Below are 26,060 nucleotides of genomic sequence, written 5' to 3' on the forward strand. Positions count from 1 at the left end.
ATCATAATTATGATATAAAAGTCACAAGTATGAGATAATGAGATAAGAATCATAAAATTATGAGATACTGTGAAATAATTACAAGATAAAAAGCTGAAATGTCATGACATAAAAAGATGAAATTATGACAAAAGTAAAAAAACATATATAGATAAAAAGTCAAAATTATGACATACTATGTCATTTTGGGGGGAAAAGTTGAAATAAAAAAACATGATGACAAAAATTTGACCATGTTATTTTATCTCATAATTTCAATTCAGTTTGTCATAATTTTGACTTTTATCACATAATTATGACATTTTCTGTCAGATTATGATTTGCCAAAGCATTTTGTCCTTGCGGGCTTCCATAACACAATTGAACTATTTGATATATTTAGATATTTGTCTTATCTAGCCTACTTATTTGATAGATACTATTCTCAAATGGATGATAGAATACAATATGCGCAATACAGTCTGCAATAAACAATGCAAGCAATCTGAGATCCAACACAGATAATTTATAAATAATGAAGTCAGGGGGCCATAAAGTAGTTAATTGAGCTGCCTAACAGCTGTTGGGACGAAACTAGAGCTGAAAGGTTTCGTGATCTCAGCAGTTATGTGCTGGGGGAGATGGATCATTGGTTCTTAGGCACGTATGCTGGATGTAACAGTAACTTGACTTGATATATGATCGATCTGATTTCGAGGATTTAGCTACGCTGTATTCTGGTCTTTTCGTTTGTTTGTGGGTCAGCATGAGAGGTACGTTGTCAATACTCTGTACACTGCGCCATAAACGGAGTGGAAGGTGTTGAGAGTTTTTTGTGCTCTCATTTGTCATTTAATCTGATGTTTAGTATTCTAATTCATATATTTCAGAGTCGCCGTGCAAATGTAGTTTTAGTCCAGTGTATTGAAGTATCTGCACCGCTGCGTGGTGCCGCTAGAGGGCGCAACGTCCATTTGATCACACAGGCGAGTCTGTCTTTCTGCAGCGGCCACCGCTGTTTTGTTTTTGTCGTGACAGGAGTCCTTCACATATTCACTCCTCATATTTTTCCGTTTTTATATATTTATTGGGTTACTTCTATTAAAAAATGGGGCAGTTTTAATGACAGTCATATAAAATCAGCTTAACACTAATTTATTCTGTGCCGAGTTCACAAAAAAAGGCAAGTCTGGTCAGTACGTTCATGAAGGTCGGATGACAGGCAGTTTTTAATGACAGTCATATAAAATCAGCTTAACACTGATTTATTCTGTGCCGAGTTCACAAAAAAGGCAAGTCTGGTCAGTACGTTCATGAAGGTCGGATGACAGGCAGACAAAATGAGCGACAACGTTCATCTTAGTTTAGCAAACACGGGTAAAGACGGCCAAACCTCGGCAGCCGCGGACAGCAACGACCAGGACCAGGAGAGCTTCCCGTACGACGCGGAAGATCCGGGCGAAGAGAGCGACGCGCCGGAGGCGAGAGACGGCGCGGTCAGTCCGGAGGAGCTCAACGACGACGAGACGTCCGGAGAGAGCGAGAACGTGCCCAAGACCTGCATCTATGACGGCTGCACCGAGACCACGACGCAGGTGGCCAAAGCCAGGAAGCCCTGGATGTGCAAAAAACACCGAAATAAAATGTACAAGGACAAGTACAAGAAAAAGAAAAGCGACCAGGCCATGTCGTCGGGAAAACTAGACGTAAGAAATGCTCATTTGGGATAAATGACAGCTTCAGTTGATGCATTAAATTATCTTTTATCCCAACTTTCTAGGCTTATTTCAAATAATTTTATTTGTTCGTGATGTGAAGGAGAGTTCGGAGGAGAGGCCTGTATCTGTTACTAAGCAACGGCTGGGTACTATGGGAGACAGACCCGCCAGACCGTCCCTCATTGAGCAGGTGCTGAACCAGAAGAGACTGGTAAGAGCATTAAACACTTTTTTGTAATATAGTAATCATTAGTTTTAGTCATATACTCCCTATTGACTGAATGCCATGGGTGCAGGGAAGTGTTATTTTAGTGTTATCTATATACCATTATTACAGTTTACTATAATAGTTTTTATTACTATTCTGAATTGTTTTTATATTTTTGTAGTTTTAGATTAAATTTTAATTATGCGTTTTTGTCATTTCTTATATATATTTTATTATGTTTAATTTTAATTAATGTTTAAATTTAAATTTTATTTGGTAACACTTTTAAATAAGGTCTCATTTGCGAAGTAAATTTATTAACTGTTTATTAATTAAGCATTTATTAATCTTTGTTAATGTTAGTTTTTATATAGATGTTCATGTTAGTTCACAGTATATTAACTAATGTTAACAGATACAAATTTTAAATGTTAATAATATTAGTAAGTTTTGAACTCAATATTAACTAAGAAGATTAATAAATGCTATAGAAATATTATTCATGTTAACTAATATAGTTAATGTTAGCAAATGAAATCTTATTTTAAAGTTGTACCTTTTATTTGTTTCCAGTTAGTAATTTTAGTACTTAAACTTAAACCTACTTAATTTAATTACCAAGGCCACATTTACTCATTACTGACAAAAATACTTACATTGTTGTAAGTTTTTCATCTAATATCTGTGTTCCTTTATTTCAGTTTTATTTCAATTAACGAACATTTTTAATAGCATTAGTTTTAGTTAATGATAATATGCAGAGGTGTGTGGTTATTAGAGTAGTTCATTCATAATTCATGTAGTCATGTGAAGATGGAATTTGAATTAAGTTTCTTTTTCTTTTTATAAATCAATCTGTCATACAAAGCATTAGGGACAAAAAAAACACAAAAATGTTGAAGTTATATTATATACAATGCAAAATAAATCTATATAAATAAATACTTTTTTTTGAAAGTTAATTCGTTTTTCAGATTTTAAATATGCATCCCCAGGATCCCACATATGCATAAATATGTATGTATGTATATATATGTGTGTGTGTGTGTGTGTGTGTGTGTGTGTGTATTGATTGACTGATTGTTTGTCAGCTGTACTTTGTTTCATTGGGTTAGTGAATTTTATATAATTTCAAAATGTCATGTCTTTTATTTGTAATATAAATGCCATTAATATTCATATTAGCCCAGTATTATTTCATAGCAAGGTGACTTACCATCAGCTCATGTTGTGTTGTTTTTGGGTTTCAGTCTCTGCTGAGGAGTCCAGAAGTCATCAGTTTCCTTCAGCAGCAGCAGCTTTTACTGACCACACAGAATCGAGCTCAAACACAGCACAACTACTGAAGACTGAAGATATTTTACTCATCCTGTTGACGATTTAATGCAGACACATTTTCAATGACATTTTTACAACGGCAGTATTCTATACTCATGTGAGAACCATTAGCATCTGTGACCTACAGCCATCCTTGATGGTGAGGGGACTATCAACACTGCATTCTGAAAACTTGGATATTTGACAAGGATCTGATCGATCTGAAGTACTTCTGTCATCATCAATCTCTTTGAGATCATGAAATGAATTAGCAGCTAAATCTACTATATATCAACAATCCATTTGAATAAGCACCCTGTTCGGCCACATGTAGTGTCTTTTAGGATTTTTAAATTATTGATAGAAAATATGAAATGGCAGCTGTTATCAAAAGATTTTTTTTAGTGATCAATCCTATCTGTAATAATGTCACCAGTGAAAGCTACAGTTTAGTTTCACCTTTTTTGCCACATCTTGACCGTGTAGCTGAAAGTAACATTGCACAAACATAATTGTTCATCAGCTTTATTATTATTTTAAACATGGTGTAAACTCAGTAAGTTGCTGAGGGCATTCCAATTAAGTGTTATTGATCTTGTGCAGTTTTCAGCTTTAAAAGCATTAATACTTAAGGATTTTTCAAGTCAGAAAATAAACAGGCAGAAATAGAAGGGAGTTTTTTGTATTACAAGAACAAGAACGCTAACGCAAATGCAAAACAACATGAAATGTTATAGAAGACACATATTAGCCAAAATATGACACAAATAAACCATTTCCAGAACAAGTACCTGCCTAACAAATTTCTTTGGCTTCCTATTGGAGAGTTTCTGTCTGAATTGATCTCAGCTACTACATACTGTGAAGTAGTAGTGTTTTTTCTTTATTAAAATCATTGCAACACTTATCTAACTACTGCTTACTTAACAGCATGATATTGTACATATATGCAGTACAATAAACATCCACTGAAAAGACATATTTTCACAAGAGAAAGAGCATTATGGGTCTTGGGGCGCTATAAAAGTCTATTGGAGAACTATATTCCCCTTGTTCTGTAATGCATTAGGACACAGAGGAAATAGGATTGTGTGGGGAGCCCATCTGGGTCAGAACTTTGTCTAGCCACTGCAGCGGCCCATTCAGGTGGATTTCTATCCAGCAGGGGGTGCTGGTGACATCCTGACGGTGGTACTCGGCTCCCCAGCCCTGGGAAGAGGACATATTTCATTCTCAATACTTGGGTGTGTTTATACAACGTCTAAAGCAGCAAGCAGGTTTTAAAAGCAAATCAACAAAAATATTTAATTTCCAACTGACCAGCAGCACCTAAAGGAATTACAAAAAGAATTGCAAACTTGTTTCCCCAAACCTTGCGTTTAATTCATATTTTAGCTTAGAAATTAACACAATCAATTTATTGTTTTTTTGTCTGGATGCATATAAATCAAGCAGGGAAAATTGTATGTGTCATATCAGTCTCTAGAGCTATGGGATCTGCAGTGTGTTTTGGCAGAGCAACATCCATAAAACAGCAAGCCAGAGATTAGAATAACTACATATTAAGTTTGCATAGCAACACATAGATTTTCGGTTTGGAAGTGCTAAGCACCTCAAGAGCTGTTAGCTTGTGAATGACGTTGATGACCTTTCTGAATTTGCGATAGCGAATCAAAAGCATACAGTGCAACCAGTGTAGTCTGATTTCCGAACAAATGACTCTTATGAGCCGGTTCTTCTAGGTGAATCAAATGCATCTAGGACAACCAGTGTAGACTGATTCCCAAAGGAAAGACTCTAATGATTCAGTTCTTTCAAGTGAATCAGAAGCATACTTTAGAACCAGTGTAATTTTATTCCCAGTGCAGATTTGACTAGTGACTAATGAGTTGGCTCTTCTGCTGGTGGTAGGCAGGGTGTTGCTATGCTGTTCTAGGTGGCTGCCAGGGTGTTAACATGACCTTTATTAGTCACTCTTCTATATATTCTATATAAACCTCTTTACCTTGACAAAGCTCATCCTGATGGTGCACATCTTGGTAAGTTCATACACCACCTCGAAGCCGTGATTGACAGACTGTGACAGCAGCTGAGCAAACAGCTGGTTGTTGAAGATCTTCAGGCTGCATCCACTCGGGATCTTGCAGACGGTGGTGGGATGGAAACCGTGCTGGTGGTTACAGTTCCGACTCTGTACGAAAATACTGCTGTCACTCAGACACTCTGCGTACACCTCTCCTCCGATGTAATACAAGTGCACACCTAAAACAAAAGAGGAAGACTTTAAAAATGAGTTAATAATTGCACATTTATCATTTAAAGTCATGAAAATGAAATCAAAATGTACTTTTAACTCACTTATTAATTGTATTCCAAAAACTGATAAAATTGTTCCAAATGTTCTTTTTCTAAAAGAGCTTTCTAGATCCACTGGCATCACTTAACCAATATTCAATAAGTTATTTAAAAAAAAATTGTTACAAGTCATTATTTTTGTAAACTTGTGTTCAGTCTCATTCCATTCTAGTATGTAACCAGTAACTTTTATGAGTTTATAAATTATGCAACAGTGCATTTTGCTTATTCTTATATATTTTGTTTCCATAATAATGCCAAAAACAAGAAAGTCAGATTTAGGATTTTCAATATAGAGAGATACCAATAGCATTTAAGACACAAAACTATTAAAAACATTTTTGTTAATTTAAATAAAGTTGAAAAAAAAAAAGAAAAATTAGAAATATTGTCTTGGCAACTAACTGAAATACAATTAAGCTTAAGCACTAAATTTACTAAGTGGAAATAAATTCAAATTTCAGACGGAACTAAAAATAAATTAAACTCATAAGAAAATACAAATACTTTAAACTTAAATAGTAATATTAAAAAAGAAGCACAAAAACAAATGCACATTAAATGATTACAAATTAAAGTAAAATTAAAATATAAACTGAAAAAATAAAAGCTAATTTTAAATATTTATAAAGAAGTATAACAGTATATAAATAATGCTAAAATAACACTGCTTTACAGGTCAACAAAAAGAATAAAAGTAACATCTAACAATTTCTACAAAGCACAAAGTTGACACATAAAACAGTATATCCACCTTTGAACTTTGTAAATCCCAGAAATCACTATCCCCAAGCCCAGCATTCATCACGTTTTATCACGTGCCAAGCGGAAACCTTAATAATCTCCATTCTCCTGAAGCATCCTGATCTGGTTTGTGTCGTTGTCCTTGGCACTCTTCCCACCAGGATCTCTCTGACACAAGTAGATGGAACTCAAACTTGGCCTCCGTCCATCTGTGCCCAGCATGTGTATGTGTGCATACTCTTCCCTGTCACTGCTGTAACCTATGGCAACACTTAATGTCTTTCCAACACTGGCACAGTGACGCTCATCTAGTGCCCTGAGAAAAGCCAACATTTGGATAATGTGGACTCTATCTGTCTCACTGGCTTTCTGAAGTGCAGTGTTGACTGGCCAGCACTAAACAGTGTCTAGCAAGTGGTGATTTCAGTTGTTTTAATTACCTTCTCTTGGAATTTAATCCACTGATGGAAGATTATCAGCAGCTTGATCTTCTCAGAACAACTTTGTTTTCGGTCTATTTTTGATCCCATAAACCTCATCAAAGAAAAAAATAAAAAAAACAAATGTAAAACTTTCAACAAACCTTTGCCTATGTGTCTGCGAGTGTGTTCAATGGTGGAGTTTCGGTTGACGTTGGATAGTAATCCGAGGCAGAAGCGGTTCTTGTTGTTGGAGGGGTCTGTGAAGCCGTCCACGAGGATGCTTCTGGAAGAGGCATGGAATGTCTCGCCCACCCTGTTGTTTAGTTCATAATACGCCACTGAACACCAGTATTCTGGTTCCTCATAACACACTGGCCTCAAGTCTGGAAAAAAAAATGTATAATACCTCATAGTATTCAGATTCATTCCATTTTCATGATGCATTTTAATTAGAAATAATGTTATCATGATTACACTTTCATTGTTTGGGCACACCAGATTGGATTAAATTTTCTCATGGTTTAAAAAAATAACTTTTCATCTGGTTCATGCTTAAAAGATTGAAATTAGAAGTTTAGAGATATGATGCAAATATAAATGGAGATTTCTTTAATAAATTCAAATTGCTTTAATTTGTTTTAAATGGATAGGTTAAGGCCCGTTAACACCAAGAACAATAACTATAAAGAGAACTATATTACTAGTAACTATATTAGCATCTGCGCCAATGCATAATAATAACATTCTGTTTATTATAAGTGCTTGCTGCAGTTTTGTCATTCGCAGAGTTAAATACTCAGGCTGTTTAAAGCTTGGTGGATTCTGATTCGCTCAGTTTCAATGTTTTATAAAATGACTTAACATTTTTGTCACTACATATTTCATTTCCATTAGTGTTATTTCATAGTTTTGATGAGTTTTATTCTAAAATGAATTATTTTAGTATTACTTATATACTATTTTAGTATTTATTAATATTTTGAATTAGCTTTTATTTTTATATTTTCAGTTTTTCATTTTCATTTTAGTCATTATTCTTCAAATATTTCTATTAGTTTAAATTTTATTTCAGTTTTAATAATTCGGAGTATTGTTTTTCATTTCAGTTAGTTGTTAGTCAAGTGAATATTTCAAATTTTTGTTTTCAATTTTTAATTTGAAGTTTATTTTCATCTAATTATTCACTTTTTATTTTATTTCCGCTTTCTTTCAATGAACAAAAACTATTTTTAACGGTTTTAGTTAATAACAACAACACTGTAAATGAGTAGGTGTGTTCACAACTTTTTAACATTTCAATGTACACAATGCACAGTATGTATATTTAGTCTAGTGTCTCACCTCTGTGTGGGGCTGACAGAATGAGTTTATTGGCATTGGAGGACTCTAACCCTGGTTTCACACCCTCAGATGGAGAGGTCTCCATCATACTGTAGGGTGGTGGAGGCGTCTCTGCTGTGGAAGGAGAACACGTTTTTGAATGACCAAGACGATTGTCATCAAATAAAATGCTTGAGAAATCATTGTTCCTTTGTTGTACCTGTAATTTGGTAGGGGCTCCCAGGGTCGGTCCCACTGCTGGGGGAGTTGGGGTAGCTGTGCGCAGTCGGGGACTGGTTTAAAGAGCTGGAGGGGGATGAAGAGAATGAGCTACAGGGCATCGCTGGGAAGGAGTCTGGGTAAGTGGCATTCTGGGGCATGAGAGGCTCGTTGTGTAGGGAAGCATTTCGGAACTTTGCCAATAAGCTGTGCTGGGGATTGAACTCACTGTGACGTGGCACAAGAACTGGGGGCAGAACTGTTTGAAAAAAAGCAAGAAAAGTTACTTACAGATGCATGAAGCGATAATCGATATGAAGAAGAAAAAAAACAAGATAAGTGGTTTGTGTATTGATTTCGACCTGGCGTCTCCACACGGCGGTAATGATATGGATTGATGCAGATATCCTTTTGCTTGGAGCCGAAAGGAAACTCGCAGCAGTCCAGCGCTTTGAGCTCGTGGTGGGACTGAAGATCCGGCCAGCGCCACACTCTGCAGTAGATAACATGTGGCAGACCTTTACGATGGGACACCTGGAGCCTTCCGTCCAGGGACCGAGGAATGGTAACGCATTTACTGGGCTGGCCAGGACAGCTCAGAGCCTTTTCCAGCTCTTCCATGGCCCCTTTTTTCTTCTTGAGCTTCTTTACGAGGGAATCCACAGCCTTTTCTGCCCACTTTTCCTCCTCGTCTCCTTGTTTCCAGCCCAGCAGCCTTTTCACAGCTGGACTGGTGAAGGAGAAGAGGGACGTGATGGATGTAGTGGAGTGCATCATACGATGGATTTTTCTCAAAGCTTGGGGCAAATCGGTTTTAAATCACTCCAACCCAGGAGCTTCAGTTTATTTCTTTGCAGCCAAGATACAGGCGGGAATAGAATAAACCCCCTGACAGTGATTTTTTCGTCGGGCGGTCAGCCGTTTAATCTGGTGGGAAAAAAACAAAGCAGCATATCAGATTTGCATTAATAAAATTATTCAAATTGAATCAAATTAATTGAATAATTGATCAAATTAAAATGTACTGATAATTGAATTAAATTAATTGTTTTCAAATTATTTAAAATGTTAAAAAAATTATTTAATTGTTTAAAATTATTGAATCTTTAAAAAATATAAATTCTTTAAATCAGTACAAATGGAAAGTTAAAAAATACAAACATAATTCATTTTTTACATTACACAAATGAAAATTAGATACTTATAGTAATTTGTGTATTTAGTAAAACAAAAATGTATACTATTTGCATTATGTTATTGTGAATTAGCAACAAAAATGTGCTTAATTGTCATGAAAAAATTATGCCAAACCATGCCAAAATCTAAATTAATATTAAGCAAAATTGAATTTGTTTGTTTCCTTCCTTATGACTTTGGGGTCAAGTGTGACATGGACATATTCTTTTCGTCAGAATCATTCTATTTGGGTGTAATTTATTGGAGTAAAAACATTTTCCTATGCAGATCTCAAGATCTTTTACTGGAATCTTTTACTTTTACTGAAATATTGCTGAGGAGTTATTATTGCTGTCAACAGGTCCTACTGCGTTTCTCACTGGACCTCACCTATTCGTCCTCTCCCTTTCCTGCCCAAGCTTTCTGATGCAGACAACGATCTGCTAAAAATCAATGCCGTTTGAGCATTTGAAACCAGAGATGCTTGCTCCCATCTTTGGCCAGACTAGTCAAATAATAGCTTCTGAAAATATTAGTGCATGCAATACTAGAGGTGTTAACACACCCCTAACTAAATCAAATAACCATAGGAGAAAAATGAAACCATACAGGACTAACAGCGGTGCATGAAATCATGCTTTGGTTTCAAATAGGCACAGGCAGGCAGATCAATTGAGGCTGGGTGAATTCATCTGCTCTGTTCTCAAAGGCAGTGTGTCCTTATGAAACTGGCGTCTGGCAGTCTGAGTGCAGAGATAGGCTTAATCACCTAACTCCCCCGCAAACGCGCATACACATCCTTTCCATCAACTTCACTTTGTTTTTTTGCTTTAAGAATGCTGTAATGTTACATTTAGCACTTTTTTAATCAAACTATTCGAGGTGTAACAACTGTCACGAGACGTCTCTGTGGAGCAGCATCTTTAAACAGCAAGTGGCATAACAAACAACATCTATGTTTACGCAGCCTACCGTGTTATACGGGTTTACGCAAGAAGCAACAAGTTTTAACGTGAGGAAGTTAATAAAAGTAAAAAAAATATATAAAAAAAAACAGACACTTGTCATGACTTATTCTTATAATTCATAAAACGTTTAATTTTTAAATCCTGAAATAAACTTATCTATAATAATACGTGTTTTATTCCTTACCTTAATGTGACGAGTTGAATAACAATCTGCGTAGTGGAGTAATTCCGCGAAAGAGCGGAACGCCGAATCTCTCGCCGACTGGAGGTGTACAGCGAGTGTGTTTGGATGGAGCGAGCGCCGCGGCGTCAGTCTGACTGGAGCCTCAGCGCCTTCGTGCGGAATTCATCCGCAGCTCCTGGAACTCTCCCAGGACGTCAGACACGCACAGGGATCATCCCATTCAAAAAGAGCAGCCCGAGACTCACTCACAGGCCTATTATTGAGAGAAAACAGGTCATTGTGGGCAGCGGCGTTTCACTTTTAATTTGTTTTCAGGGTCAGATGACAAGTGCGGACAGCTGTTTTCCCTTTCACACGAGGCGATGCACCTTTTTGGCCAAGGTTGTAAAGAGAAAGTGATTTGTTGAAGTTTTCGTGACTTTTTTTTAGCGGAAATTTCTAGAATGTGACTTTCAAATGGTAAACGTTCCAAAAGAATTTCTTAGAAATTTGAAAGAAAAAAAATCGGTTGAGTTTCAGGTAGTGCAACAAATTGTAGGCTAGTCTGATGACTGTCAGTTTGTTTTTATCTTCTTTTTTTTATCTGTTTTATCTTTTGTCCTCATTTGTAAGTCGCTTTGGATAAAAGCGTCTGCTAAATGACTAAATGTAAATATTAAAAACACTTAAAATAATGCAATATCAATATATATAACGTTTTTATATATTAGTTATGTGTAAATATATAACAAAAGTAATAAACAGTGGCAGAAGTACTGCTTCTGTCGATGTACGAGCAGATATCGATCCCAAAGAAAACGCTGTTGCTATGGTTAATTTACCCCAAGGGAACGCAACTTTTGATCAAGAGCGCATTCTCACCAATTTGTAGGATAATCTCACTTTTGCGGCTACGGAAACGTTGTTTGTGAGCTCTGTTGAATCATATGTTATATATACTTGCATATTTTTAAAAATATACGTTTAAGACATCGCCCAACCTTTTGTTTTGCCATCTTTTGAGTAGTCTTAATTAGGGGGTCAATCCCGTATAACTCGTAATCTGCTAATTTCAACGCTAACATGCGACACTGGAATTAAAGTCTAATTATTTAGATCAAGTAAAAAAACAAATGCAGGTGCTCATTAAAAAAAAAAAACATGCTGTATTCTTTGTGAACACATACCTGATATATATTTTAGCACTTGAAAAGTAGAAGCTTGTTCAAGTTCAAATATAAAATCTTATAGTAAAAATGAAAACTGATTCATTGTCAGATTGGCGGAGTGCCAAAGCGTTTATCGATAGCCCTACTTTTCGTGCGCTCCTCGGTGCGGATGGATACACTTCGCTTGTGTGCGTACAGTGACTTGTCCAGTTAATGACGCAAACCAGGATGGCGACAGAGAGTCTGGAAGTTTGACATTTTCACAGTTTACAACAACTGCAGGGGAACGTAACAATACTCCCAATAATGACAGCTCGCATATTTAGTGTTCTCTGTGATCAAATGAGTTGGCAGGGGGAGTTCGCTTCCAATAAAAGGGCACCATAAAATGATCCTCTTCAATCAAGGTGCACAGGATCATATTCGTTCTTGACGAGGCTCTATACTTAGGGCTTAGCAGACGGGGAAAATACAATACATCAATAGCTCCTTAAATCACTTATCTTAAAAATAACTGATCAATGTAAAATATTGAAATACACCCTCTTAGAGTGGCTGACAACATACAGGGGCTGAATAAGAACAAATGCCTTCCTGGTGGAGAGAAAGGAAGGACAAACAGGATACTCTCTCCAGGGTGCAGAGCAGCCCATTGAGTAAACCACATTAAAAAGCCTTCAGCACATGCCAGACCATGGACCATTTCAGTCGGTCAACTGTGTTTTTTTTAAAACCCTATATGCGTAGGAAGAGTGAGTTAAAATGGATTTGGGTGGCACTGATTTTAAATATTCAAGTGCACACCACTTTAATTTCTTTTAAAATTGCAAATCTGGACCAGAAATTATTCTTTGATGCCCTGCATTACACAAAATCTTAAAAAAAGTATAATTTATCTGTTTCCAAGTAAACATTTCAAATTACTTGTAAATGCTGAAACACCGATTCTATATATTTTTTATTTGGCCAAGAACCATCTGTCCCTTTTCAAACCAAAACCTAATACAGTATGTAAAAGAAAATATGGAAAACAGCAATATTACATAAAAAAAAAAATACAAGGACCATCTCCCCTTATGTGGTCATGGCACGGTCAGTGATAATAAAATGCTAATGCTGTTCACTGACTGCATTCACAGTGCACTCATTGGTGGCAATGGGCTGTGCGCTCAACTGTTGGCCCCTGTTCGCTCAGGAACAGCACACTAGCAGTAACAACAGCTACTGAGTTTTTCTCTCAGACTCCAGCCTCCAGGCACCAGTGAGGTAACGCAGCCTGATAAAGACTAGATCCCGGCCCATCTGTAGCCAACTCCAGAACGGCACCAACTTTGACCCTAAAATGTGCAATAAAACAAGCCTTCATTACCTCATAGAGGAAATAACCTTCATTTTTTTGTGACACATACTGCTAGAAAAAAAGTGTTAATTGCCTGCTGCGCTTTAAGTGCAATTATATTTCAGAACTGACAGCACAAACCTTCAATCTCTGTCCAGTTAACAGCCACTTCTACTACAGGGATATCAAAACACTGAGCAATGAAGAGTAGTTCCACATCAAATGCCCTGCAAGGACAAAAACATTTATTTCCATTAAATGTTAAAATTTACATTTTAAATAAAAGATGATTTAATCTAAAAAGTGCTTTTTGGAATTTGATGCTGCATGTGAAAAATTTGCAGAGATGCTCTTCAACTTTTAAGCCTCCTTACCAGCGTTCCACATGCAAGCTGGAGAAGGTTTTCAAGGCAGCTTCACGGGTGAAGAGCTTAAAACCACATTGTGTGTCTTTAATCCCTCTCACACAGAAGAACCACACCAGGAAGTGGAATCCAAACATCAGGAACGTTCGGAACAGAGACCGCTGTCACGAGAAGAAACAGAAGAATGCAAATGCAAAAGTATTGGCAATTTTCTGTCATGCTCCAGTATTTTGAGAAACAGTGTTACCTGAGCCACTGATTCTTTTTCCAGGTGAGCTCTGGATCCACAGGAGATCGCCATGTTATCCTGCATGGACACATGAGAAAAATATTTTCAGATGCACTGAGATCTTTGTCAAGGAAAGGTCTGTTGGTAATCTGATAACCGTATCTCCTGGCTAAGCTTCAAAGAGATAGTTAATCCACATACCAATGAGAGATTGGCAATACGCTGCCTGTCTATTTTTTTTTTTACAAAAAGTGGAGTCTCACAGGCTTCTCACTGATGCTCTCAAGTCCTTCTTCAACCTTTTCAATGTCAGCAAATTTAGTGGCTCCGTCTGCATCAGCCATAAGAATGAAGCGTCCGCGACTGCTTAGAGTTCCCTGAGTAGAGATAAACACAATAAGAAACAACGTTCAACTATTTCATTAGCTAAGTGGGTGCAAAATAAGGCTTTTCGCTGAGATTGAGCACATACTTAAACTGCTTCAGGCATTAAGCCATGTAACAGATTAATTATTGAGTTTGTTCACATTCCCAGCTGAGTGCAAACAGCATCTTTGTTATGTCTTTCATCAGAAATGTGGATAATGCACAAGGAGAACTGGTTGTTTTTGTATTGTTACCATTCTCACTGCACCGCCTTTTCCACGGTTCTTCACCAACGTCAAAACTCTCACTTTTTGTGCTCCATACTTCTTTGTGTATTTCATGGCAACCTGAGGATACAAGAAAACATGCACATTAACAATTTTATTCATTATTATTGATTATAATATATTATATAAGAAGTAAAATTACCTCTGTAGTTTTGTCTTTGCTGCCGTCATCTACCACAATAACTTCATAGGTGAATGATGGATTCTTCTGTAAAATCAACAAGAGGACACATTAGGTTAAACAGAGTCACTGAAGTTACAGCACTATCATCTAGTGGTGAAACGCTCAAACAGACTCTTAAACAACCAGTCTGAAGAAGTATCCAAAAGAATTCAGTTCTGCATTCACAGGTGAACTCAGATATTTATATTTGATATATATATATTTTTATTGATATTATACTTTATATTTTGTACATATGTTATAAAACAATCATAATCACAAATCTTTTACTCAGAAAAACAGAATTTAACCATTAAATAATAATTAAATAGTGGACCTGTCTTTTCTCCAGGTATTCCATAGCTTCATCCATCATAACAGGCACTGTGATAGGACAGAGATATGCATTAACAATCTAAATCCTCTTATTGCCAAGAGCAGATTAATGATTTTGAGTCTTATGGATCCAATGGAGGTTGTAAACTAAAATTATAAACATTGGCGGTCAAAAGTTTGGAATAATTCAGATTGTCTTGTGCTTAATGTAATTTATTTGATCAAAAATACAGCATTATGAAAACAATAATGTTACAATTTTTTTTTACAATTTAAAAGGTACATTTTCAGCAGCCATTACTCCAGTCTATAATAATAATAATAATAAATTCAATACGTTTTTTTCTGTATTTTGATCAAATAAATGAAGACTTGGTGATCTTAAAAGGATAGTTCACCCAAAAATGAAAATTATCCCATGATTTACTCACCCTCAAGCCATCCTAGGTGTATAAGACTTTCTTCTTTCAGACGAATGCAATCAGAGTTATATTAAAAATGTTGTGGCTCTTCCAAGCTTTATAATGGCAGTGAATGGAGGCTGAGATTTTTAAGGCCAAAAAAGTGCATCTATCCATCATAAAAAGTGCTCCACACGGCTCCGAGGGGTTAATAACGGCCTTCTGAACCAAAGCGATGCGTTTGTGCAAGAAAAATATCCATATTTAAAACCGCTAACTGTCATACGAGCATTCATGAGAGAGTTACGGTAAGAAAATGCTAGTCTCACAAGAACAGCAAAGGAAAACCAGTCTCCTCTAGGCTTATCAAAATCCTCTGACATTTTCTGTACAAATCCTCGTTTTGTACTTCGAATTCATGACCAGTGTTTTGTTTTGCTCTCTCCTCTGCATTTGTCCCTTCTCATCAGCGCTTACGCTACGTCCTACATCATTCACTGAAACGCGACTCTCATGAACGCTCATACGACAGTTAGTGGAAGCTAGAGATTACAGTTTATAAAGTTTTAATTATGGATATTTTTCTCAGACAAACGCATCACTTCAAAAGGCCTTTATTAACCCCCCGGAGCCGCGTGGAACACTTTTTATGATGGATGGATGTAGGCCTGTCGCAATAATCAATATATAGACTTATCGTGCAATATATGTACATGACCTCAATAATTTTTGGTGAGCAATATATCGCACATTATATTTACATAAAAATTAATGTCACCATGTTTTTTGCATTCCACTTGCGCCTGTGTCTTTTGCAGCTTCTTGTAAATAACGTGGTGTAGTCATGAGGTGCTAGTTCAAATTTAAAAAATGCTTCTACAAACAAAGTTTCATCTGCAGATATGGTCTTGTTTAGGGATCTGTGCCTAAACGGCTTGTTCTAACACGCCTTTAGGCGTGTTACACATACTTATGTCACTACCTGGGAAGATTTGCATAACGCCGCCCAAATGTTCACGCAAAGAAAAATATATCGCACAACAAAAAGATGTTATCGTGACAGGCCTAGATGGATGCACTTTTTTTGGGCTTCAAAATCTCGACCACCATTCACTGCCATTACAAAGCATGAAAAAGCCAGGACATTTTTTAAAAATATAACTCCGATTGTATTCATCTGTAAGAAGAAAGTCATATACAACTAGGATGAGGGTAAGTAAACCATGGGGTAATTTTAATTTTTGGGTGAACTATCCCTTTAAGAGACTTTAATTATTCCAAACTTTTGACCATCAGTGGATACATATTATTGCATATACCATCAAAACAACTCACATCTGAGTTCCTCGTTGTATGAAGGGACAACCACGGACAGATCCAGTGATGGAGGGTCCATCAGACTGGGAAAAGACTCCTCCTTGCCATCTGCAGTCAAGAAGTGTTTCTCCTTCTCATGGCGAGTCTGATCTACCATGTTAGCACTGACATGTAGCACGACAACAACCTAAAGACAAGAACAGGTGTGACACAAGGGAGTAGCTAACTTGTTAAACTGGATGAATCGGTGAAGCTCAACAAAAGTGTCACTATATATATATGCACAAGTATTTCAAAAACACCTTTCTTTCATTCATTACAATGCATTACATTCTTGTTTTACAAAATAAAACAAAAACAAACAAGAGCAAACAAACTAGCCTCATAAAACCTCCACATTTTAATATAAAGATGTATGAAAACATTAAAAATGCTAATGATAAATGATATAAATATACCAATAGTAAGACGATCAGCGCCAGGGTCAGCGAATACTGCAATAAGTCAACACAAGGGAGTAGCTAACTTGTTCAACTGGATGAATCGGTGAAGCTCAACAAAAGTGTCACTATATATATATGCACAAGCATTTCAAAAACACCTTTCTTTCATTCATTACAATGCATTACATTCTTGTTTTACAAAATAAAACAAAAACAAACAAGAGCAAACAAACTAGCCTCATAAAACCTCCACATTTTAATATAAAGATGTATGAAAACATTAAAAATGCTAATGATAAATGATATAAATATACCAATAGTAAGACGATCAGCGCCAGGGTCAGCGAATACTGCAATAAGTCATATAAAGAGAAATCCATCATCCACATTCCAGTGAACATTGCACTGCAGGGAAGCTGTCACCAGTGTATAACCTTAGCTAAACTACCCCACTGAAGCATACAGAGCAGCCTTAAAACGAGCCTTCCGGCGACATATATGAATGGGTATCGTACTAAATTACGGAATAAATAGTTAAATCTCCATTGTCGAACTTTACTTCCAGTCACAGAGAAACACCTACGCGGAAGTCGTCCCCACAAACCACATCATCACAGCGGGCGAAGAACACGCAGCTCGGCGGAGCGCCGGATGAGAAACGACACTAGCGCCTCACACTGGAGCGGAGGACGCGCGAGCCGCACCTCTACCTCACTGCAGTCTTCACGTGGTGCTTCTAAACATCATGGCGGCTGGTTTCAAGTGAGTGAGCTACTACACAGCATGAATTACGTGTAGATTGTTTCTGAATTATTTCATATAATAACGTCTTCTTGATTGTGAGATAACGACTTTGTTGTATTATCTAATGTAAATAATGAGACATGAATTGTTTTGTTTTTTTAGAACCGCAGAGCCTCTAGAATATCACAGGAGCTTTTTGGTGAGTTGATCAGTTTTTGATTTCTGTTACAACACCAATCTAATAATTAAGTTATCAATTATCTTAATCTAATATTCAATAGAAAGAAAACTGTCGTTCAGATGGAAGGGAATTGGGAGAGTTCAGACCCACAACCTTAAATATTAGTAAGTATGGGATGCATATTATAATTAAAGTGATCAGAACTTTCCAAATATAGAGATGTTATTAGGTATACTTTAATGAATGTGTCCTTCTAGGCTCTATATCTACAGCTGATGGATCAGCACTGGTGAAAATTGGAAACACCACAGTGATATGTGGAATCAAAGCTGTAAGAATCATTTTTATTTTCCTAAAAATGATATGGCTGTTGATGATTATGAAGTTACAGCATTTTTTTTCTTGCAGGAGTTGACTATGCCACCATCTGATGCTCCAAATAAAGGATATATGGGTAAATTGAAATGATAATTGGAGATTTGAGAAATACTGTACGTTGGGGTGTTGAATGAAATGTAAGTCAAGTTCCTCTTTGCTCTCCAAGTCCCAAATGTAGATCTGCCTCCACTGTGCTCATCTAAGTTCAGACCCGGGCCACCAGGAGAACAGGCTCAGGCGGCCAGCCAGTTTATCGCAGATGTCATTGAAAGGTACACTCACATTTTTCTGTTAAAGCAGTGATTTTTTTTGACAAAAAGAAAAAAAAAATCACATTTTTTAACAAGACTGCAAATAATGTTGGCATGAAATTCCAGTTTTAGTACTTGTTTATTTTTTCTGCCTTTTAGTTCAGATTTAATAAATATGGAGGAATTGTGCATTGAAAAATCTAAGGTAAGATATAGTAGATAAATATATATTTATACATGACTTCTCATCAAATTGCGCTTTTCAAATCCTTTGCATTTCTTTTATAACTGATTTTTCTAGCTTTGTTGGGTGCTGTACTGTGATATTATGTGTTTGGATTATGACGGGAACTTACTTGACGCCTGCATCATAGTTCTGCTAGCAGCTTTAAAGAACGGTGAGAGCTTCTCCTGAATATAACATTTCCTCTTGCTGTTAAGATGACTAATAAACACATTTCATATTTCTCAGCACAACTCTCTGAAGTCACAATAAACAAAGAGACAGATTTAGCAGAAGTTGACATCCAGAAGAAGAAGCCCTTGAAGATCAACCGGCTTCCAGTTGGTTCATCGTTTGCAGTGTTTGATGAGTAATTGACAACTTATTTCTCTCTTACACAACTGCAGTGTAGGCTGGCATTAAAACACGATTTACTTTAGAAAGAAAACACTGGTCTCAAGATCAATACAGAGTTCTGTAGAAATGACAAGAATGAGTTCACAGACACAATCTTTTCTATTTTCGCATTATACAGCTCTATTATCATAGTCGACCCCACAGCAGAAGAAGAAAGCTTGTCAACGGCATTACTGACTGTGGTAACAGACGAGGAGGATCGACTCTGTGCCGTCCACAAACCAGGTGAACATTAAGACGTGTGACAAATTGCAGGTTATTTACAGCATCAGGAATGCAAACTCATCGGTGTGAAAACTGAGAAAGAGATTTTTTTATATCTGCTTTACAATATGGATTTACAGTCGATTTTAGCATGAGGATATAAACATGGACCCTGGTATGTTTTATTGAGTTTTTATTAGTGCTGTCAAACGATTAATCGCAATTAATTGCATCCAAAATAAAAGTTTTTTTTTACATTTTATATGTGTGTATTGTGTATATTTATTATGTATATATAAATACACACACAGCATATATTTTGAAACTATTTACATGTATATATTTATATCATATATAAATATATTTAATATATAAACGTAACATTTTTCTTAAATATACATGCGTGTATTTATATATACATAATAAATATACAAAGTACACACATATTATGTAAACAAATTTTGTTATTTTGGATGCGATTAATCGCTTGACAGCACTGGTTTTTATTACAATGTAAGAAGTAAATGAATCAATAGTTGGCGCAGACAGCCTTGTGGGTAGTGCGCCATTGTGCTATGGGCGTCCCGAGTTCGAATTCCAGCTCGAGGACCTTTCCCGATCCTGCCCCCTTCTCTCTCTCTCTCTCTCTCTCTCCCACTTCGCTTCCTTTCTTCTCTACACTGTCTTATCATAATGAAGTCAAAAATGCCAAAAATAAATCTAAAAAAACAATAAAGAACCATATATTGCTAATACTATTGCACTTTAAAATAATATAAACATTTTATAATAATAGTAGTATTTAATAATACTTTTATTTTACATAACAGTAAAAGTACAATACTAATATACATCACTCTGCATATTTCTTTGCTTTAAATCATTCAACTTTAAGGTTTATTTTGCTTTAATTTTGGTGGAAATTTACAGGGAGACTTTAAAGTTTCTTTTTTGTTGACAAAAGAGTAGTGCTGTCAAACGATTAATCGCATCCAAAAAGGTTTTGGTTTACATAATATATGTATGTACTGTGTATATTTTTTATGTATATGTACCGTAAATACACACACATACGGTATATATTTTGAAAATATTTACATGTCTTTATATTCTTATATTTTATATTATATATATATATATTTAATATATAAACATAACATTTTTCGTAAATATATGCATGCATGTGTTTGTATTTATATATACTTAATAAATATACACAGTATACATACATATTATGTAAACAAAAACTTATTTTGGATGCGATTAATCGCGATTAATCGTTTGACAGCACGACAAAAGAGTCAAATGCTCTTTACAAATTTCAAAAACCTATTAGATCTATACAAATCATACAAATGAGTTGTTTTGAATCCAAAAATGGTGATTTCTATGCATCCCTGAGCATCTACAGATTGTATTTTTGTGGTCTGCAGATTTGATTGAATATTTTTTGTAGATCTAAAAACAAATGTTCCATTTTGTTTTAGGTGGGACGTCGTTATCTGGTGAGAAACTGCAACACTGCATAAATCGAGCCATTACGAGAAACAAAGAAATCAGCAAACTGGTGGGCAAAGTCATTGAGAGCACGAAGACGGCGAAATAAACACACACACAGTCATGACATTTTTATCTAAAAGATGTATTTTTTCACTGTCAATATATACTTTCTTTTTTTTATCACAATAAAACTGCCGACAAAGACCATTTACAAAAACTATGCCTCAGTGTTCAGAAATGTCGTCCATTCACATGGTTTAGATTTTTTTTCTCCATAAGAATATACATAAACTCCCCCTCAGTATAACAAAATGCCATTTTAAAATGTGCCGTATAAAAACCGCACATGTAATTGCATGCTGGGACAAGGCGGCCTATCACTCTGACATCCAGCAGTAGAGAGAAGTTCTCGTAACGGTAAAGTTGAGCAACAGGTGATTGAGGCACATCTGTACGGCCCTTATTAGTGTGCGTAGGGTCCACCCTCTCAAGCCAAACAGGCTCTCGTTGAAAGGGCCATTTGGAAGGAGAATAAAGACAGCATGCCGTAGAGAACCCTACAAGAATTGTCTCATTTAATATCTTGTATTTTTTTAAGAAATACGGTAATACTCTAAGGTCCCCTGCTCTAAAAATCCTTGCAGTATCTATCCATCTGTCCTGAGGTCAGGAGGGCAATTCCTGCACCCCTATGAACATAAAAAAAACAACTTTAGTCCGGTCAAGCCGCAGTCAGTCCGTACAATGCTGGCGATCGAGCACAGTGCCGTTTGCTGCGGTCTGGCTGGAGGTCATGATTTGGGGAGGGGCTGTGGCGTGCTGCGTTTCCTCTTACTTTTTGGCTGGTTGGCGGAATGTTGCCGTGGCAGCGCCGCCTGTGCTGCCGCCCCCACTGCCATACCCATTTGCTGCTGTTGCATTTGGTGCTGCAAGAATTGCAACTGTGAAAGGGAAAAGTAACGGATAATGAATATGTGCAGTCTACTCTCACAGCAGCTGTGCCTCAGAAGCATCTCTTCCACTTAGCAATGGAGATAAATGTTATGTAAACAAACGGACACATTCAGCTCTGATCATTGGATTAGTTGGTTTTAGTGTATCCCGTCCTCCATTGGTTCTTGTAATCGATTTATACAAATGTAGCCAAGTGGGAAAACCAGTCAAACGATTTCCCACTTTAGGCTGTATTTGTTTCTCATGATTTAAAAAAAAATAATACAATTTTGAATGATGCTTAATGTGGAAAAAAATACTTCATATTTAAATAATATAAGTTAAATTTGTTTCAAAGACATACACTACTGCTAAAAAGTTTGAGGTTGGTAAAAATTTTTGGAAAGAAATTTATACTTTTATTTAGGAAGGACAATTTAAATTGATCAAAACTGATAGTAAAGACATTTATGATGTTTCAAAGGATTTCCATTGCAAATGCTGTTCTTTTGAACTTTATAAATTCTAATATATATATATATATATATATATATTAGTGCTGTCAAATGATTAATCGCATCCAAAATAAAAGTTTTTGTTTACATAATATGTGTGTGTACTGTATATTTATTATGTATATAGATATATACACTCACATACAGCATATATTTTGTAAATATTTACATGCATATACATTTATATATTTATATTCTTATATTTCATATTATATATAAATATATTTAATATATAAACATTTTTCTTAAATATATACATGCATGTGTTTGTATTTATATATACATAATAAATTACACAGCAAACACATTATGTAAACAAAAACTTTTATTTTGGATGCGATTAATCAGCACTAATATATATATATATATAAAAATCAGAAATTATTCGGCATATTAGAATGATTTCTGAAGGATCATGTGACACTGAAGACTGGAGTAATGATGCTGAAAATTCAGCTATACCATCATAGTAATAATTTTTTTTAATAACATTTCACAATATTACTGTTTTATTGTATTTTTGATCAAATAAATGTAGCCTTGGTAACCATAAGACATTTTTTAAAAACATAAAAATCTTACCAACCTCAAACTTAATGTCTACATATGAACTTTGCTTTACTACTTTATATTATTCTAAACTTTGAGATGCACTGATATTAAAATTCTGCTCGATAAACCAATAATTATTGTCATGTTCTTGCTAGATAACCGATAATTGGCAGATATTAAAATTCAAAACTATTTTCTATAAAATAAAACACACTCTCTCGCTCTCTCTATATATATACACTTGTTTATACTTGTTATTTGTGTGTACTTTTTGCTTTGTTTTCTTTTGATTCTTCTATATTTGTTCATATTTGTTTATACTAGTTGAACCATTTAGAGTTTTGATTATTTTATATTGATATTGAATTCTTAATATGCGTTTTATGCTTGTGAAGTTGCATTCCATGTATGAAAAGTGCTATATAAATAAATAAATTATTATTATTATTATTATAAACATAAATCATTTTAAATGCTACAAGTGAATTTAGGCATCATTTTGAGATTTACTAAATATATTTAACAGTGCTACTAAATTATTAGTGTTTTCAAATATGAACTTTGAGTGTTAGATGACGGCAAAGGTCATATAAAAATAGGGTAAATGAGTTGCTAAATTAAATATACAATATCGACTGATATACTGATAAATTACAATTTATCAGTATCTACAATTTTCCCGACAATTTGGAAAATACCTTTAACTAGTATTGTACACTGTATAGATAAATATTTCTCGTATGTATTACATGTTTTTGTCGCCTCTCCCACTGGCTCTGATAATGGAAGAGTTTTGACTGAAGCAGAGCTGCTGAAAGGAAACCACCTTTCATTAACACTGCAGTGAAAAGGGATGCAACACGCTGGACAAATATCAACGGTGTTTGCAGAAGCTGTGTGAGGCTGAAAGAGGGAGGAATGGAAGACTCGAGGGTAATTGATGGGAACAACATACTGTGAGGAACAGAAGAGGATCAAGCAGGGGCGGTGGATAGAAGGTGGTCAAATTAAAAGCGCAATGCAGCTGCTGTTTGTCAGTTATCTTCTATTACACACACACACACACATTGCCATGCTCTCGTCTGGTGTCAGTAAGACAGCAACTTCAACTCGCATCTCAGCTGGGGCTAATGCAAGAGTTGGGCTGTTACTGGGGTCAGATGCAGGACAGGAGAGTGGGTTGATCAGTGTGAGCTGTGCGTGATGATGGAGAAAACAGCACGAATGTCTCATGCTCATAAATGAAATAAAATCTGATGAATCTCCTTAAAAATAAGACATTCCTGAAGTTTTGGAGATTTTGTCTCAATTGCTTCTCAAGCAGCTGTTAAGAGATAAGCTGATGCCACATGATGCTTATTTGAAAAATGTTGGTAAAGGCTTAGACAGAAAAATGATAACTCAAAACATGGCAAGAGGCGAATCCATGTGAAGCTTTACATGTCGGTCAGAAGTAGCCAGAAAAGAAGCTATTGATGTGATTCTTATGAACAACAGTGTTTAGCTGTGTAGTGTGGAACATTTCATCTAAAGAGTGAATGCATAGATGTCATATAACAGACTGATCACACTGATCGTTCACCAGACCTTTGAATTTAAAATGTAAATCTTGATACAAAAAATAGGTATGATTTAGGACTATCAATCTGTTTAAAAGTTTGGGTTCAGTAAAATGACTTTTTTTTTTTTAATTAAATTAATACTTTTAGTTGGCAAGAATGCATTAAATTGATCAAAAGTGACAGTAAAGACATTTATAATGTTGTTATCACTTATAAAAATGTCTTTCCCCAAAAATATTAAGCAGCACACTGAAGACTGGAGTGATGATGCTGAAAATTCAGTTTTGGTCACAGGAATAAATTACATTTTTAACATATACATTTTAAAATATACTCAAAACAGAAAAGTTATTTTAATTGTAATAATTCACATTACTACATTTTACTGTATTTTTTATCAAATAAATGCACTTTGTAAACATTAGACATCTTTCAAAAGCTTTTAAAAAATACAGAGCCCAAACTTTTGTAAAAAAAAAAACAAAAAAGTATATATATATATATATATATATATATGTATATATTATTTTTTTATTTATTTTTTTATTATTTTAGTTCATGCTTATTTCAAGCAACAATTAATTTATTCCTTTTTTTTGTTTATATATATATATATATTATAATTCCTAACAACACATGGCTTCTCATGGCTTACTGCTTTATTTCGAAATGTTAACTCTTGATTCAAGTAGTACAAGAAAAGAAAAGTCTCTTGAAAAACTGCCCGAGACGACGCATGCAGTCAGCGAGTGGAACCAGCAGCACACAGACACTGCTAGTGAAGCGTTCAGAGCTGTCATAAAAGGTAGAACGTAGCAGAAAGAGGAAAAGTGGCATCCACCATCATGTTAATCAAATGACAAACCCAGATAATCAAAAAACAGGTCTGATTAACTTCGACTGATCTATGTTGAGATTAGTATGACACACTACTAAATCTAAATCCATTAGTATTGTCTACTCATTGTGTTAGTGTCTGTTAGAGATATCTGGACTAGAGATGTACTTGAATAACAGTGAGAGGAGTGGCAGACAAATGAAACGCATGTGTCCAGTGCATGAGCCCGTACCTGCTGCCTGAGGAGACATGAATCCCCCCACTCCGGTGAGATTGATGACCGCCGTCTGTTGTGCGGACAGACCCTGTTCTGCCGTCAGACCCAGATCAGCCTGATTCAAAGAGGACAACTGAATTAACTTCAGAACACACACACACTTATACACACACACACACATATATATTTTTTTCTTTTTCTTTGGTGTAGCATGAAACTAAAGAATATTTGTGAGATTGCCAATGTCAAATTGCATTAAATAAAAAACTTTAAGGGATAGTTCACCCAAAAATGAAAATTTTGTCAACCTTTATTCACCCTTATGTCATTCCAAACCTATACAAGTTTCTTTCTTATGTTGAACATTGAATATTTCAAAGAATGCTGCTAATCAAACAGCTGAAGGTCCCCATTGACTTCTATAGTATTTATTTCCCTACTATGGAAGTCAATGGGGAACAACAACTGTTTGTTTCTTCAAAATATCTTCTTTTGTGTTCAACATAAGAAAGAAACTCCTACAGGTTTGGAATGACACGAG

The 26,060-nt window shown here is 35.6% G+C and overlaps 5 protein-coding genes across 7 annotated transcripts in view; 2 read left to right on the top strand and 3 right to left on the bottom strand.

Moving 5' to 3' along the window:
- Positions 1-556: 556 nt before the first annotated feature.
- On the top strand, positions 557-3,267 carry rfxap (regulatory factor X-associated protein). 2 transcript variants are annotated; one of them, XM_016483055.1, is made up of 4 exons: positions 557-752; positions 1,315-1,685; positions 1,798-1,908; positions 3,156-3,267. In XM_016483055.1, exons 1-4 carry the CDS (start codon positions 746-748, stop codon positions 3,249-3,251), a joined length of 585 nt encoding a protein of 194 aa, XP_016338541.1. In that variant the 5' UTR covers positions 557-745; the 3' UTR covers positions 3,252-3,267. The 2 variants fall into 2 exon arrangements, with proteins under 2 accessions (XP_016338541.1, XP_016338542.1); XM_016483056.1 differs by lacking the exon at positions 557-752 and adding an exon at positions 1,061-1,095 and having other exon boundaries at positions 1,206-1,685.
- A 1,000-nt stretch (positions 3,268-4,267) lies between these two features.
- On the bottom strand, positions 4,268-10,859 carry smad9 (SMAD family member 9). Of its 2 annotated transcripts, none has more exons than XM_016483054.1 (7): positions 10,611-10,859; positions 8,645-9,209; positions 8,284-8,541; positions 8,085-8,195; positions 6,905-7,126; positions 5,228-5,484; positions 4,268-4,431 (listed from the first exon to the last, which is right to left on the bottom strand). In XM_016483054.1, exons 2-7 carry the CDS (start codon positions 9,057-9,059, stop codon positions 4,288-4,290), a joined length of 1,407 nt encoding a protein of 468 aa, XP_016338540.1. In that variant the 5' UTR covers positions 9,060-9,209; positions 10,611-10,859; the 3' UTR covers positions 4,268-4,287. The 2 variants fall into 2 exon arrangements, with proteins under 2 accessions (XP_016338540.1, XP_016338539.1); XM_016483053.1 differs by having other exon boundaries at positions 8,085-8,198; positions 10,611-10,857.
- Positions 10,860-12,697: 1,838 nt separating this feature from the next.
- On the bottom strand, positions 12,698-17,605 carry alg5 (ALG5 dolichyl-phosphate beta-glucosyltransferase). Its single transcript, XM_016483057.1, has 10 exons — positions 17,319-17,605; positions 16,580-16,748; positions 14,845-14,891; positions 14,487-14,552; positions 14,312-14,404; positions 13,955-14,068; positions 13,710-13,769; positions 13,472-13,623; positions 13,239-13,324; positions 12,698-13,095 (listed from the first exon to the last, which is right to left on the bottom strand). The coding sequence occupies exons 1-10, from the start codon at positions 17,403-17,405 to the stop codon at positions 12,980-12,982; spliced, it is 990 nt and encodes a 329-aa protein (XP_016338543.1). The 5' UTR covers positions 17,406-17,605; the 3' UTR covers positions 12,698-12,979.
- Positions 17,606-17,662: 57 nt separating this feature from the next.
- exosc8 (exosome component 8) lies at positions 17,663-21,066 on the top strand. Its single transcript, XM_016483058.1, has 11 exons — positions 17,663-17,766; positions 17,911-17,947; positions 18,030-18,093; positions 18,187-18,260; positions 18,338-18,383; positions 18,474-18,579; positions 18,718-18,763; positions 18,860-18,956; positions 19,031-19,151; positions 19,317-19,423; positions 20,890-21,066. The coding sequence occupies exons 1-11, from the start codon at positions 17,750-17,752 to the stop codon at positions 21,006-21,008; spliced, it is 834 nt and encodes a 277-aa protein (XP_016338544.1). The 5' UTR covers positions 17,663-17,749; the 3' UTR covers positions 21,009-21,066.
- A 501-nt stretch (positions 21,067-21,567) lies between these two features.
- The window catches only part of supt20 (SPT20 homolog, SAGA complex component), a 12,876-nt gene continuing 8,383 nt past the window's right edge, over positions 21,568-26,060 (bottom strand). The window contains exons 22-23 of the mRNA XM_016483104.1: positions 25,535-25,634; positions 21,568-21,843 (exon numbers count right to left, since the gene is read on the bottom strand). Coding sequence (XP_016338590.1) covers positions 21,734-21,843; positions 25,535-25,634 — 210 coding nt within the window. The 3' untranslated portion in view covers positions 21,568-21,733. The remainder of the gene's footprint in view (positions 21,844-25,534; positions 25,635-26,060) is intronic.

The sequence above is a fragment of the Sinocyclocheilus anshuiensis genome, unplaced genomic scaffold (assembly GCF_001515605.1).
Source record: "Sinocyclocheilus anshuiensis isolate Anshui unplaced genomic scaffold, SAMN03320099.WGS_v1.1 scaffold437, whole genome shotgun sequence".
In the NCBI taxonomy this organism is placed as follows: Eukaryota; Metazoa; Chordata; class Actinopteri; order Cypriniformes; family Cyprinidae; genus Sinocyclocheilus; species Sinocyclocheilus anshuiensis.

What these genes read in the sequence shown, in the direction of transcription:
- exosc8 (XM_016483058.1), top strand. An exon ending in AATATCACAGGAGCTTTTTG is followed by an intron (nt 17,948 to 18,029) that starts GTGAGTTGATCA and finishes AATATTCAATAG; the next exon opens with AAAGAAAACTGTCGTTCAGA. An exon ending in TCCAAATAAAGGATATATGG is followed by an intron (nt 18,384 to 18,473) that starts GTAAATTGAAAT and finishes TTGCTCTCCAAG; the next exon opens with TCCCAAATGTAGATCTGCCT.
- rfxap (XM_016483055.1), top strand. An exon ending in TGTCGTCGGGAAAACTAGAC is followed by an intron (nt 1,686 to 1,797) that starts GTAAGAAATGCT and finishes CGTGATGTGAAG; the next exon opens with GAGAGTTCGGAGGAGAGGCC. An exon ending in TGCTGAACCAGAAGAGACTG is followed by an intron (nt 1,909 to 3,155) that starts GTAAGAGCATTA and finishes TTTGGGTTTCAG; the next exon opens with TCTCTGCTGAGGAGTCCAGA.
- alg5 (XM_016483057.1), bottom strand. Translation starts at nt 17,405, where the DNA reads ATGTTCACTGGAATGTGGATGATGGATTTCTCTTTATATGACTTATTG. An exon ending in CGCTGATCGTCTTACTATTG is followed by an intron (nt 16,749 to 17,318) that starts GTATATTTATAT and finishes TCTTGTCTTTAG; the next exon opens with GTTGTTGTCGTGCTACATGT. An exon ending in AATACCTGGAGAAAAGACAG is followed by an intron (nt 14,553 to 14,844) that starts GTCCACTATTTA and finishes TTGATTTTACAG; the next exon opens with AAGAATCCATCATTCACCTA.
- smad9 (XM_016483053.1), bottom strand. Translation starts at nt 9,059, where the DNA reads ATGATGCACTCCACTACATCCATCACGTCCCTCTTCTCCTTCACCAGT. An exon ending in TCTGTCAGCCCCACACAGAG is followed by an intron (nt 7,127 to 8,084) that starts GTGAGACACTAG and finishes TTTTTTTTCCAG; the next exon opens with ACTTGAGGCCAGTGTGTTAT. An exon ending in TCGCAGACACATAGGCAAAG is followed by an intron (nt 5,485 to 6,904) that starts GTTTGTTGAAAG and finishes CTTTTGTTTTAG; the next exon opens with GTGTGCACTTGTATTACATC.